Source organism: Myotis brandtii, unplaced genomic scaffold, assembly GCF_000412655.1.
Source record: "Myotis brandtii unplaced genomic scaffold, ASM41265v1 scaffold423, whole genome shotgun sequence".
NCBI lineage: Eukaryota > Metazoa > Chordata > Mammalia > Chiroptera > Vespertilionidae > Myotis > Myotis brandtii.
Window position 1 is genome coordinate 1,588,784 of NW_005366214.1, and position 15,366 is coordinate 1,604,149.

General features: G+C 42.1%; 1 protein-coding gene across 1 annotated transcript in view; it reads right to left on the reverse strand.

Moving 5' to 3' along the window:
- Window positions 1-138: 138 nt before the first annotated feature.
- The window catches only part of RHOJ (ras homolog family member J), an 84,601-nt gene continuing 69,373 nt past the window's right edge, over window positions 139-15,366 (reverse strand). The window contains exons 4-5 of the mRNA XM_005874039.2: window positions 13,687-13,782; window positions 139-2,655 (exon numbers count right to left, since the gene is read on the reverse strand). Coding sequence (XP_005874101.1) covers window positions 2,512-2,655; window positions 13,687-13,782 — 240 coding nt within the window. The 3' untranslated portion in view covers window positions 139-2,511. The remainder of the gene's footprint in view (window positions 2,656-13,686; window positions 13,783-15,366) is intronic.

The following is a 15,366-nucleotide window of genomic DNA, read 5'->3' on the forward strand; positions in this document are numbered from 1 at the left end:
GCACAGGCCGGGCTGAGGGACCCCTCTCCCCCCCGAGTGCACAAATTTTTGTGCACCGGGCCTCTAGTAAGATATAACTATGCAATAATGTAACAAAATTGGCTAATGGCACTTCATTTATTACAGGGCTAAATGCTCATTATTGTAAAGAATGAATTTATAACCTCAGCAGAGTTAAGTTTATACATGGTTGATTTCTTACAAAGGTAGAAAGTCCTTGTTTTCTTGTCAAGCTTTGACTTACAAAACTTTCGTTTTCTTTTAGGTTGGTGTGTGTGTGCATTTAAGAGAATGTTGAGCAACTAGATGGGGGAGAAGGGATATAGAATTTGAAATGTGGAACAAGGGAAAACACATTTCAGAAATTGTAAAAAAACACACAAAATCCAAAACACTGAGGGGTTGTCATGGAAGGCCTTAACAGAGAAGACCCACACCATAAGCTCCTGTGTTTATGTGCTTCCTGCAGGGGCTAGAAAGACTGGATTTTCCTAACGGAAGGAGTGTGAATCTGGAAATTCTTAAACTAAAATTGGTGTAATTTCATGCTGCAAAGAGGTACTTTGCTTATGCAATTGAAATAAAAAATGAAGTGCCTACCTGGATGTTTCTAGGGTAATTGTAGGCAAATGAGAGTAATTAGAAGCCTCTGCAGTCTGTAATTAAAAGCTAGGACGTAAGGAACTCTGTGATAAAAGATCCCTGGATGTTTGGGAGAGTCATACAGAAAGGACACCAATCCTTTTCGGAGGTTTTTACTTCCCTAAGGCCAAAGTCCCCGTTCTATGAACACATTATTTTGAAAAGCAGAGTTTGGTCCTCACAGATCTAGCCCCTAAATATACATTTGGGACAATGAGTGTGGGAAAGAGGGAGAGGCAATGTTTTAGTATCAGTTATACTTGGAAAATGACATTTAAATAGAATGGGGGCTTACATGGGGGCAAGCTGAGAAGTTCAGTTGTCCCCCCTTATCTGTGGGGTACACATTTCAAGAACCCGAGTGGATGCCTGAAACCAAATCCTATATATATACGTTATGTGTTTTTTTTCCTATACACACATATCTTTTCACTTAAAGGAAGCACTTTACAGCTTCTCTTTGGCATATCCAAATCGCCAACGTCACTACTCTTGCGCGTCGGGGCCATTATTAAGTAAAATAAGGATTACTTGAACACAAGCACTGCTATATCATGGCAGTTGATCTGATAACTGAGATGGGTACTAAGTGACCAAGGGCAGGTAGCATATACTGAGTGGATACGCTGGACAAAGGGATGATCCATGTTCTGAGTGGGACGGAGTGGATGGTTTGTGATTTTATCACACTACTCAAAACAGCATGAAATTTTAAACTTATGAATTGTTTGTTTCTGGAATTTTCCATTTAATATTTTTAGATAGCAATTAACCATGGTAACTGAAATGGCAGAAAGTGAAACCACAGATGGGGCGGGGGGGGGGGGGGCCACTTTCAGTTGAAGCAACAGGAAAAATTAAGGCCTTTTGTTTAACTTTTGGGGACTTTTAAATGCTTACTTTTTCATGCCCCATGGCCAGACCCTTTGTTTAGACCAGGTTAATTGGGCATGGGAGAAAGGGTGAAGGCGAAGGAGGTAAAGGGAATGCAATGGGGGAGGGAGGGAGCAGGAAAGTCCACTTTGCTGAATAAAGAATATTTCATATTATAAGTCTGCCATATTCTCCCCCCAATCATTTGATTGAAAAGCAAAAATACTACTTTTAAAAACACAGTTCATTCCTAATTTGCCATGATGATATATAATACAGAAAAAATAAGGCTACCTATCAACATAAGCATTTCCAGGGTGAATCTTTGGCAAAAATGTAACCAGCAACAATTCATTCAACCAGGTTCCAAAATCATGGCCCTGAAATTTCCAAAGTCTTAACTCAGAAAGGTTTTCTTGTATCTTCTTATAGTCAGGCATTCAGAGGTCCAAGTTGGTTCTAAAAGCTTTGGTAGAAACAGGCTGAAGGTAGAAATGAATACAAAATACTTTGTCTTTAGGCTAATTTGGTATGGATTTGTAAGGCCCGGGTACACTGGCAAATTAGTAAATTTCTTAAAATAATACCAGTGACTGTAAGCCACACAGGTAGAATAGCCGATTCAGTAAAAGAGGTTAGTACTGCATTCCCATGGTTTGTAAAAGACATTGAGTAAGGCCACCAGGACAGGAACCAAGCGTCTCTTTTGGTTTTCCCCAACGATTTCCCATTAGCCGCACGTTCACGGGAGGGGGAGATGCAGGACAGTCTTTGACTTGGCTGACCCCGCTCCGCATTCCCTAGGGTGCGCAGGGCGGATGCTGTGGCTGCAGGGAGGGCGTGGCAGTGGCTGGCTAGTGGCTGTGCGTGGAGGCTCAGGGCGCAGAAGAAGCCCGCGGGTGCAGGGTCCCGCCCTCCTCAGGGCCTTGAGCTTGGTCGCAGAGGCTGGCTGCCCTTCTGGCCCTTAAGTTGGGTGGAGGTGGGTCTCACTCCACCTCAGATAATTGAGCAGCAGCGGTGACACCCGGAGCAGCGTTTCTTTTTCTTGGGGTGGAAAATGGTGAAGATGGCTTCATCAAACACCGCCTTGAGACCTTTCTGAGTCAGGGCCGAGCATTCCAGGTAGCACTGTGCTCCGATCTTAAACACACAAGAGAGAAAGGCATGAGAGGGGAAACAGAAAGGCACCGTGGGGTCAGCCCTCCGCCCAGCCAAGGGCTGTTGCAGCTGGTTCCTCAAACAGCCTGGGCGGTGGTTTGGATGTTTGTTTGTTTGTTAATCCTCACGCGAGGATATGTTTCCATTGATTTTTGGAGAGAGTGGGAGGGGGAGAGACAGAGAGAAATATCTCCGTGAGAGAGACACATCACATTGATTGGTTGCCTCCCGCACACACCCCAACATGCCCTTGACTGGAATCGAACCCTGGACCTTTCAGTCCGCAGGCCAACACTCTATCCACTGAGCCAAACCAGCTAGGGAGGTTGTTTTGTTTTCTTTTGCATTTCACTTGGCCTCTGCTATTCTGATTTTTTGTATGTTTATATTTTTTACTTTCTACCATTAGCAATAGATGGTTATGAATCACTTTTGGTAAGCAATGCATTCTGAAAGTCATCCGTAACCATTTATTCCTTGTATAAAGTTATGAAAATAGAGGATTGTATTATGGTCTCAATATATTTTGTGAACAACAGGTGTGAGCATCCTCTCATTTGTACCCCGAATGTATAAATTGGGTACAAGTGAAACATATTTATTGCCTTCTGTACATGGTAAGGCAAAGTGTCAACTTGATTGATAAAACATGAGAAGAGAATGGGTATATGGTTTTACAGGTCATTCTTGCATACAATGCACTTCTGGTAAGGTATCTCTCAGCAAGGTAATATCCAACTGATATTATTATTTGGTTCTAAGATACTTTAAAAAGCATATTTTTAAGCAGTTAAAAAATCCAAAGCATGAAGAAATAAAAATCATAAAATGTACTTATTGACAAGGACAACCTCCTTGTCAGTAGATAGTCTATGCATATTTACAGATAAAATAGTTTGTGCTTGCTTAGAGCTTTATTTCAAAGCTTTTAATGATTTCACACTATGGTATATTTGATAATCACAAAATCCCTGTGAGAAATATAAAAACTCAGGCCAGAATTATAGATTGTCATTAGAAAAACTGCAGGGCAAAGCAGACCATGTTTTGCCATCAACTTCATGCGATAATTCATGAGAGGGCGACCTGGAGTTTTAAGTTCTCACAAAGTCAGTATGAGCCAACAGTTTGATGTGGGCCTTTTAATATTAAGGACATATAGAGAAATGCTTCTATAATATGCTTCATATTACAAGAATAACTGAAGAACTAAAGCAGTTTTAGAAGAGGGTAGCTCAATGGTGAGCTCCTAGAAACCAGAGCAGATAAATGATTCAACCAGGGTAGCAAAACCACATGTCTATTAGGGCCAGTAGCTTATGCCAATGAGAAAGCAGGGCTGGTGCCAGGCGATAGGGAGTGGTGGGGATTGTGGCGTGCTGTGAAGTGCACACCACTTCTAGAGTTGGCGGTATTACTCAGCTTTGGGCTATGTTGCCATGCAGGAATGTTGGTTCACTGTTGCCCAGCTTTGTATTTTTCAAGAGGAGTTGGACATTTGGATTTTTAGTTAATGTTTACCAATTTTCAAAATGCTCTGTGGGCCAAGCAAAACACTGATGTGGGATATCTTTGGCAGCAGCCAGCCAGTTTGTAATGTGTGGACCAAAGAAATTTATGGCTTAGCTTAGAACAGAGTGGGAACAGCTCCAGAAAGTAACATGAATTATTTAAGGACATCCAAATAGAAAGCGAAAGAACTAGACCCAGAATCTGGGTCTCTTTTCTGTGTGTTCTTTGCCTTGTTCCAGGACAGAAACTGTGACGCTTATCACTCAGCCAGAAGCTGGTCAAGTAGACAATCAAAGAAGTGAGGTTGTGCACTCACTTGAAAGCCCACAGATATAAAACTAAGCATGAAATAAATTGTTCTGATTGGGTTCAGATATTATGCACTTTTTTTTTTTTGGGTGTAAAGAATGGTTACTGTCTGAGCCAAAGGAGAATATCCAAAGAAAAGATATTAGATCTTGAAGCTCAATTTTATGGCTTTCATTTGACCATGGCTTGACCTTTGAATTAGAACATAACTTTTGTTTTTTAATAATGAAAAACAGTTTCAAGAGAGGGATAAAAGGTAGGGAAATTTTCTTAATGCCATGAAATGTCATTTATCACATTTTGGGATTGTGTCCAGTGCTTGATATAAATACCTGTGAAAAGCACACTGCCCTAGTGAACGTGTCAACCGAATGACTGCTTGAAGTGTGCTAGCTCTTGTCAGTCATCCTGAAAAAATGCCCAGAAAGTGCCATGGGGCCATTCTCTCTGGAATACCTCCCCATTAATGATCACAAGCCTCAGCAGACTCTGGAAATTACAGGAGAGCTGGGCTGAGCTCGGCTCACACATGGGGTTCTGGGCTGTCTGGTCCTACAAGATGGGCCAGGACACTCTCTCCTTCTCCCCCCATGGTGCTGCTGAGTGTGTCACAATTTGCCTTTTGATGCTGCAGGAGGAGCCCAAACTTGTCTTTTCCAATTCAGACATTTCTGAAGATAATTAAATAGTATATCAAGGAATTACTGTGTCACTGGGTTACTGTAACATTATTTGGTACTCATGTATCCAGGAAGAGTAGCAAGCAGATTATGGGTGTGATTTGGGAACCGTGTGTGAGAAACAGAACCCAGTTATGAGGTGAGTACTGTTAACCACGTATCAAGTGCTCTGAGGGTCAGAGGGAAGAATGCATCCTGGTGCAGGGAAAAGGCACAGCCATGTGATAGGGATTGCTAGCAAACAAACAAACACCCCCCCCAACTAAAACAAAGCACACCACTTCCACCCTCAAAGATGCAAATGGAATCTGTCTCAAGGAAATATTGCTTTTCTTTTTAAAAAAATATTTTTATTGATTTTCAGAGAGAAAGAGAGAGGGAGAAAGAGAAACTTGGATGTGAGAATGAAACACCTGTCAGCTGCCTCCTGCATGACTCCTACTCATGATCGAGCCCACAACCTGGGCATGTGCCCTGACTGGGAATCGAACCAGCAACCTTTTGGTGCACAGGACAATGCCCAACTAACGGGTCACACTGGCCAGGGCAAATATTGCTTCTCTACAGCAGCTATGGCCTCTGCTTCTTGGAGCAAAGTGACCTACACAGACACGTATTTAGAACCAACCTATAAGAGCTCAGGATTTGCAGACCCTTGTTTAGATACACATGCTAGCAATCTGGAACATGCCTCACCAAGAGGATTTCTTTTCAGGAAAATAAAAGAGATTTAGGAATGTAAACTGAGCGAACACTTTTCTAATCTCTCTCTCTCTCTCTCTCTCTCTCTCTCTCTCTCTCTCTCTCTCTCTCTCAAAGCTTAATATGCAAACTGTCTCCTCGGGAGTTCAACTGAGAGACCGGGAGTTTGATCACTCACTATGATGTGCACTGACCACCAGGGGGCGGTGCGGAATGAAGGAAGGCCTCAGCCAGCAGCCTGCAGCCAGGGAAGGGAGGCCCCAGCTGGCAGCCAGAAGGCCCTGATTGGCCCTGGTCACCGGCCAGGCCTAGGGACCCTACCTGTGCACGAATTTCATGCACCGGGCCTTCAGTAACTTTATAAGCTGGGACATTTATCAGAGGTGTGCAGAACATACAAGTATCTGATAAGAAGAAATTGAAAAGAAATTAACAAACCCGCAATGACTAATCAAGCGGAAGAAAACTTAGTCCTCTTTCCAGGCTGTCCTTGCTGAGGTGCGACAGGGTACAGAATAAGGGTGTGACTGGAAGGAATAGAGGCAAAGAGGTTTTTCCAACTGTAGACATGTCTGAGAGGGCACACAGAATCAATAACAACTATAGTTTGCTGAGCCAGACCCTGTGTTAAATTAGCTAATTTAATCGTCCACAAGAACCTTATGAAGTAAATCTATCACCATCCTCATTTGTAGCTCATTTGATGCCCAGAGAGGTTAGGGAACCTTCATCAGGCCTCAGAACTGAGACAATGATGCAGGTTTGAATTTGTTTGTTTCCAGAGCCAGAGTCTTAACCACTCTGCTGGGCTGTGTCTAGCCAGCGTAAAGATGTGGCTGAAAGAGCAAAAGTAATGAACAAATAGAGAAGGAAAGGAAAAGTAAGGCATTTCCTATAAATGGAGAGGAGAGGTTAGTGGAATAAACAGAGTAAGCTGAAATCTAAAGAAACGGCTAACAGCAGGGAGGTTCTTTATTTCTTATTTAAGAATTAGAAATGATACACAGAGAGGGCAACTTGAGAGCCAAGAAACGGAAAAAGAACCGAATGGCTTGTGTGAGAAAATCCATCTCCACAAATCAGTATTATCATCAAATTGCTGAAAGAGGAAAAGCGTTTGTAAGCTCAGTGAATCTGCTATTGATTTTTTTAAGATTATACAGAGGCGATTACCAACTCAAGAGCAGATAATGTGAGTGCATTCCTTGAGTCTGTAGGTAATATGGAGTGGTGGGGAATGTGGCAAACTGAAGACTCGCATCTTGTCTAAAACACTGTTTCAAACTTGTAGTTGATCTGAAAATGCTGGCTACTCAGGACAGACCTGCTTTTTTTAGAAGCCAGAAATGTGTACATTTATGTAAAGTTTTCAAATTGTTCAACATTGGCCACTAAATCACATTAAAAGTATCTGTGTGGACTGATCAAAAGACTTATAGGTGAAATTTGGCCCATCACTTGCCAATGTGCTCCTTAGGCTTTAAAGCAGTGGTTCGCAACCTTCCTAATGCCGCGACCCTTTAATACAGTTCCTCATGTTGTGGTGACCCCCAACCATAAAATTATTTTCGTTGCTACTTCATAACTGTAATTTTCCTACTGTTATGAATCGTAATGTAAATATCTGATATGCAGGATGTATTTTCATTGTTACAAATTGAACATAATTAAAGCATAGTGATTAATCACAAAACAATATATAATTATATATGTGTTTTCCGATGGTCTTAGGCGACCCCTGTGAAAGGGTTGTTCGACCCCCAAAGAGGTCGCAACCCACAGGTTGAGAACCACTGCTTTAAAGGATGCTTTTGCATGTACTGGTCCCCCTATTTGAAATTTTTCTCCTCAGTTTCCTATCTTTGTCCACCTGACAAATATCCTTGTCCTTTAAACCTGGCTCAGATACCGACTGCTCCAACATTTTTTCTCTGAATTCTTCTCCCCTGAATGCATCCGTCACTCCCTTTTCTCTGGTACATGTGTTGTATTTATTCAGATGGCATGCTTTTGTTCGCCTGTCTCTCTGCTCTTCTAGCCTATGGGCCTTTTGAGGGCAGGGGCTATCTCTCTCATCTCTGTAACGCACACCTCAGTGATAAAGTGACAGGTTTCAATGACAACAGGAGAAAGAGGACATGGTTGGTATATAAAACCAACCATAGAGGGTAGCAGTGACTTTTGCCATCAGGGGGAGAGTAGTGAAGCCTACAGTTGATGATCATGGCTGAACATTGATGACAGGATTTTTGCAGCAATGTTGGTGCTTTAACCCCTCCCCCGCCCCCAGTGCCTATTTTTAACCCAGCAAGAAACAGTGCTGAAACAAAGAGTAAGAACAACAACATATAGGCACAAGGTGAAGAAAATGGCAGCAAAGGGGGTAAAGAGGCCAAAGACAGAAAAAGGAAAAATGGTAAGTGTTTTAGTAAGAAATACCTTCGGAAGACTGAGCTTAGAAAATCATTTTTAGGTTGTATCAGGAGAAATTGGGAAAGAGACGCACAGAGAATTGTAATCTTAGAGCTAAAGTGTGGCAAAGCTCCTGGCACATATTGGGTATTCAGTCAATTATTGTTGAATACATCTAGCAATGCGGGCATACACAAATGAGCAAGGAATGGGAAAAGTAGGCTGAAGATGAAAAAATGCAATGATGAAAAGAAGAGGGAGGATCAAACAAGTACAGGGATAACAATGAATATTTATTATAAACTGATAGAAAGTACTTATGTAAACGTGATTGACTTTGGAGTGTAAAAAATTATAAATATATATGATGCAAAGATGTCTTTAAAAATGAAATGCTACTTGAGAGCAAAAAGAGATGATAGATGAAAAATGCTTTGGAAAGTGAAAAGTACTGAACAAAAGGAATTGGATATGAAAAATCTCAACTTGCAAAGTGTTTAAGGTCTGGAGAGAATATGCACATTAAATATGGGCCTTAAGTCTGGCTGGTGTTGTTCAGTGGTTGAGCATTGACCCAGGAATCAAGAGATTGTGGTTTGATTCCCGGTCATGGCACATGCCCGGGTTGCAGGCTTAATCACTGGAAGGGGGCATGCAGGCAGTAGCCAATCAATGATGTTTCTCTCATCGATGTTTCTATCTCTCTATCCCGCTCCCTTCCTCTCTCTCTCTCTAAAAAAAAAATCAATAAAAACGTATTTTTTAAAAATATGGGCCTTCAGCATATGAAAAGAAGCCCTGAATCTAAGGATTTCTTTTCAGATTAGGGGAGGGGAAAAGGAACGTTATGGTTAAAGCCCACTTTCATATCTCAGCTCTGCCACCTTCTAGTGGTGTGGCTTTAACTACTCTGGGTCCCAGTTTTCTCTAGGAAAGTGGAGATAATAATATACACACGTCAGGGGGTTGCTGTGAGGATTAATGAAGACAAGGCATGTAAAGCATTGGCACCAGGCCTAGCACACTGCACACACTCCATAAATGCCAGATGTTATTATAAACTGCTTGACAGGAAAGTGAGGGAGCAGAGAAACTTAAAGCATCACTATAATTACATGAATTGTGATGAAACAAGTTAAGCTCTTGTTTGGTTTTCTTCTAAATTGGATCTTGTAAGCTAAACATTATTTTCTCTGTATCTGGGAGCAGATTTGTATGGAACCACAAAATACCCCAAAGAGCCAAAGCAATTCTTAGAAAAAAGAACGAAGCTGGAGGTATCACACTACCTGACTCCAAAATTATATTACAGAGCTACAATAATTAAACAGCATGGTATTGGCAGAAAAACAAACACACAGACCAATGGAACAGAATTGAGAGCTCAGAAATAAAACCACATGTATATGGGCAAATAATTTTTGACAAAGGAGCCAAAAACACACAATGGAGAAAAGAAAGTCTCTTCAATAAAAGGTGCTGGGAAAATTGGAAAGCCAAATGCAAAAGAAAGAAACTATTATAGTTTGTCTCCATGCACAAAAATTAATTCAAAATGGAACAAAGACCTAAATATAAGATCTGAAACAATAAATTACATAGAAGAAAACATAGGTACTAAACTTTGGACCTTGGTCATAGGGAACGTTTTATGAATTTGACCCCAAAGACAGGAGAAGTAAAGGCAAAAGTAAATGAATGGACTATATTAATCTAAAACGCTTCTGCACTGCAAAAGAAACCACCAGTAAAATAAAAAGGCAACCAACTGAATCAGAGAGGTTATTTGCAAACAACAGCTTCAACAAGAGGTTAATATCCAAAATATATAAAGAACTCATACAACTTAACACCAAACAAACAATCCAATTTAAAAGAATGGGCAGAGGACATGAATAGACACTTCTCCCAAGAAGACATACAAATGGCCAACAGATTTATGAAAAGGTATTCAATTTCAGTAGCTATTAGGGAAATGCAAATCAAAAGTACAATGAGAACCACCTCACACCTGCTAGAATGGCCATTAGCAACAAGATAGGTAATAACAAGTGTTGGAGAGGTAGTGGAGAAAAAGGAACCCTCATTCACTGCTGGTGGGAATGTGGACTGGTACAACACTATGGAAATCCTGGCTGTTCCTAAAAAAATTAGGAATAGAGTTACCATATGACCAACAATCCTGCTTCTGGGTATCTAACAAAAAAACCTCAAAAACAGTCATTTGCAAAGATATATGCATCCCAATGTTAACTGCAACATTATTCATGGTGGTCAAGACATGGAGAAAACGAAAGTGTTCTTCGATAGAGGATTGGATAAAGAAGATGTGGTATCTATACTAATAAAAGGATAATATGCTAATTAGACCAGATAGACCAGACATCTTCCGGTCATCCGCTCCTCCTTCTGGACAAAGCCACAGTGGCAGGGGCTGAGGCAGAGGTGGTTAGGGGTGATCAGGCCAGCAGGGGAGGGTGGTTAGGGGTGATCATGCCAGCAGGCAGAGGCAGTTAGGGGTGATCAGGCTGGCAGGCAGAGGTGGTTAGGGGGAATCAGGCCAGCAGAGAGAGGCAATTAGGGGCAATCAGGCAGGCAAGCAGAGGGGTTAGGGGTGATCAGGCAGGCAGGCAGGTGAGCGGTTAGGAGCCAGCGGTCCCGGATTGAGAGAGGGATGTTCGACTGCCGGTTTAGGCCTGATCCCTGCAGGCAGTCGGACATCCCCTGAGAGGTCCCGGATTGGAGAGGGTGCAGGCCAGGCTGAGGGACACCCCCTGTGCACAAATTTCATGCACTGGGCCTCCAATCTATAATAATAAAAGCATAATATGCTAATTAGAACAGATGTCCTTCTGGATGACCTTCTGGACAAAGCCAGGGCTGTGAGGGAAGCCTGGGTCCCGGGTGCCAGAGGGAAGCTGGTGCTGGCAGCCAGAGGAAGGAAGGCCTACTCCTGTATGAATTTCGTGCATTGGGCCTCTAATATATATAATGGTGTACTACTCAGCCATAAGAAAAGGTGGAATTCTGCCATTTGTGAAAACATGGATGGACCTTGAAAATATTATGCTAAGTGAAATGTCAGACAGAAAAAGCTAAGAACCATATGATTTCACTCATATGTGGGATATGAAACTCATAGACACACACAAGAGTGTGGTGGTTACCAGAGGGAAGGGGTAGAGGATAGTAAAGGGTAAAGGGGCCAAATATGTAAAAGAAGCCCCAAACCTAAGGGTTTGTTTTCAGATTAGAGGAGGGGGCAGAGGAACGTGGTGGTTAAAGCCCACTTTCATATCTCATCTCTGCCACCTTCTAGTGGTGTGGCTTTAACTACTCTGGGTCCCAGTTTTCTCTAGGAAAGTGGAGATAATAATATACACACGTCAGGGGGTTGCTGTGAGGATTAATGAAGACAAGGCATGTAAAGCATTGGCACCAGGCCTAGCACACTGCACACACTCCATAAATGCCAGATGTTATTATAAACTGCTTGACAGGAAAGTGAGGGAGCAGAGAAACTTAAAGCATCTCTATAATTACATGAATTGTGATGAAACAAGTTAAACTCTTGCTTGATTTTCTTCTAAATTGGATTTTGTAAGCTAAACATGATTCTCTATATCTGAGAGCAGTTGCTAGGAGAAGCTGGCAAAAGGCAATAAAGTGGTGAACTCAGCCATTGTTCCTAAAATAAGTATGAAATGAGATGGGAGGCTCTGGAACGACTTCTTTTCAGAGGGAAAAAACAACTTCCCAAATGAGAAGTCAGGCTAGGAAGCTGATGATGGCGGGAGACAGGCCTAAAGCAAGGGATACAGAAACTGCGCTCCTTGAAAAAAAACCCTGCTGGTGCTGAGCCTCGGGGACCTTGTTGTGAAAAATGTGTAGCTGGGAATCACACACAAATATTTGTGGAGGCATATATTTATGCACCTTCGTAAGATCATTTAAGCTGGATGTTTGAGGAAAAGGTAGAAGAACCTATAGACATATCTACCCATTTTACAGGAGGGAAAATAAATGGTTGGAGGAGAGTTTACACAATGGTCAGGTGTGCAGGTGTGACGTCCGCAGAGCTGGAATAGAATTGTTGATGTTATTATCAGCTGTGTAAATCAAACTTGTTTGTCTTCCTAAGATTCTGTTCCCTCACCTGTAAGATGGGACAAACCCTATCTGCTTGGAAGAGTTATCATGAGGCTGAAATGAGACAGCTTGTGAAGTGCAGAGTATATACTAACAACTGCGAGAAAGGCTCACACTGGTAGTTGACATTACCATCCACAGAAGTAGGAAGCGTTCAGTCCCTCAAGTATTTGTGAGATATTCTCATGTATCACACCCATAAAAACAGAAGTTATTGAATTGAATTTCGTGCATTGGGCCTCTAATATATACATAATGGTGTACTATAAGAAAGTTTTAATAAGAGGAATGCATATGCTTTTGTTAATGAAGCATTTGTAGTTAATTTATTCTTGATCAGTTTAGAAGGGTAGCTCCTACCTCTGCTTGGGGCATGCATTTTTCAGGGTGAGTTTCTTTAGAAAGTAAAAGAAATTTCTGAAATCGCTGGCCTGGGTTGATGGATTTGTGGCTAAATTAACAAAGGGTGGATTCAGCTTATGAAAAATGATTTATAATCCTTTTGCCTAGTTTAGTGTCTGTTTTTGCACACATCTCAGTGGTAATCGGGAGACAAAGATTTGGTGTCTGGCAAATACTTTTTAACGTATTCCCCCTGCCCCCCCCTCCCCCAACTCCCCAAATCACTATTCATGTTAAGAGTGAAGAAAGGTCTGAGAAAACAATTCCAGCTGTGAGCGAATTGCTGTTATCTGCAGCTTGGATTCTCCAACTAGTTACCTTTTGGTCTCTTTTACTCCACTAGATGCTGTTTGTGACACCAGCCAGCCTCTCTAAGTGGCTGTGCATTATGTGGCGAGAAATATTGAACAAACATAACCCTGCCAGATGCTTTACCTAAGTCTCTCCCAAGAAAACCACAAAATGCCTTTTATGGGGTCATTTAAATGAGTTACACCGATAATAAGCAGTGAGATTTACAAATACATATCTAATGACTCTCCTTATTCATACTAAACATGGCAAATGGATATTCTAGAGGTTGCTAAATCACACGCTAAGTGCCTCAGCTGTTTGAAATTCACCAAGTTTCTTTCCTTAATGAAAAACAGATAATGCTGGCTGACAAGAACGCCAACCAAATGGTCCCTTCTGGCCTGACTGGAACGGAGGGGAGAATATGAAGCCGAGTGGAGGTTCTGAACACAGTGCACTTTAAGCGCAAAAGCCTACGAAGCGCGTGCCTCCCAAAGCGCACACCAAACCCTTCTCGGCGTGCATGTAAAATGAAATTCAAACCCGACCCTACCGCCTTGGCAAGCTTCACGCCGTGCTCGTAGGTGAGAGGTTTCTCTTTCATATACAGCAAACGGGCCAAGGTTTTGGGGTCATCGCGGAGATCAATCTGGCAAAAAACACACATGTGATAAACTCATTCTTCTTCTCAGGCATGACCAGGTATTTTAAACTGTGACATAATAGATATCTCCCCTCCCCCCTTGACATCTATGAAGTTGATGAATTTTCTCTAAGGAAGCACACACACATGCCCATATTAGGTCTGAACAGTACAGCGACTTCCTTGACAATGTACGCATCAGGCTTTCCTTGTCCTCTCCCCTTCAAAGCAGCTACCCCTGGGGCTGAGGGCTTTCTCCAATGATGCGGTGGCGGTCTCAGATGTTTTTGAAATTTTCTATTTATTTTTAGAGCATTCTGATAGGACATACAAGATAACTGATCGGTCTCATTACCTTACAGTGATGCTTAGTTAATCCCACACTATATTATTCATTTTTAATAGTTTATTTCCTGGCAAAAGAGATAGATGTTGGCTTTTTTAAACCCAAATCTCCCCCCTCACAGGGATGAGGGTTTGCCCACTGTGAGGATATTCTAACAAAGATGCTGTGGGCTCTGAAGGAAAGTCCTAAGGAGAAATTTCCAAAGGGTTTGTTTGCTCAAGGAATAAGCATTCATCTTTTCAAAGGCAAAACGACGCTGAAAGTAGCATGTATGTTTGGTTAGGTTTTATAATTTTAGTTGCTATGAAATCTCACTGTGTAAGAGAACCCATGCATACATGGATGGGTGTGAATGTGGGCCCATGCCCTGCAGTATTTTTCCTTTCTGTGTCTTTGGGCTAGTACTTTGGGTTTAACACAAAGAACAAAATCTATTTAAAACTATAAAACGTTGAAACAATATTTAACACCCTTGTGCAATTACTGTTGGAAATCCAAGCAGCAGAACTTCATTAGCTTTCAAAACACTTTAAAGGCGTTCACAGTCGCAGTTTCGTTTATCTGGAATATCTGCCTTCACTTTGTCCTAAGATCTGGAAGACTCAGGGGCTCACAGGTAAGAGAGAAGAGTGAATCTGTTTGCAGGAGTGTCACCAAGGCTTTCCTGTCATAGTATGACTGTTCTGATTGCTGGGGTTACTTTGATATTCACACCTATTTTGTGACTTTCAAACAATCATGGAATTTAGATGATATAAAAAATATCAGCTGATAAGTATAATTAACATCCCCTCTTCAGTCTTCTGGCTCAGGGCTGGAGAAGCGGGCCAATTTCAAAAATTACTTGGTTATCTCTATATATAAAAGGCTAAGTGACCGACCATCTGACTGTCCAACCGGCGGACCAGTTGGTACATATGACACGCACTGGCAATACTATATAACAAAAGCCTAATATGCTAAGTGTCTGACCGTTCGTTCAACCATTCGACCAGTCGCTATGATGCACACTGACCACCAGGGGGCAGACGCTCTGACTGGTAGGTTAGCTTGCTGCTGGGGTCCGGCCCATTGGGACTGGGCGAGACAGGCCTGACATGCCCTGGAACCCTCCCTTGGTCCCTCCCCAGCTCTGATTGGCCCAGATAAGGGAGAGACCGGCCAGACATGCCCTGGAGCCAATCTCCTTCGGTCCCTCCCCAGCCTCTAAAATATTTCTTCTAATTAATTTCCTTTCAATGTGC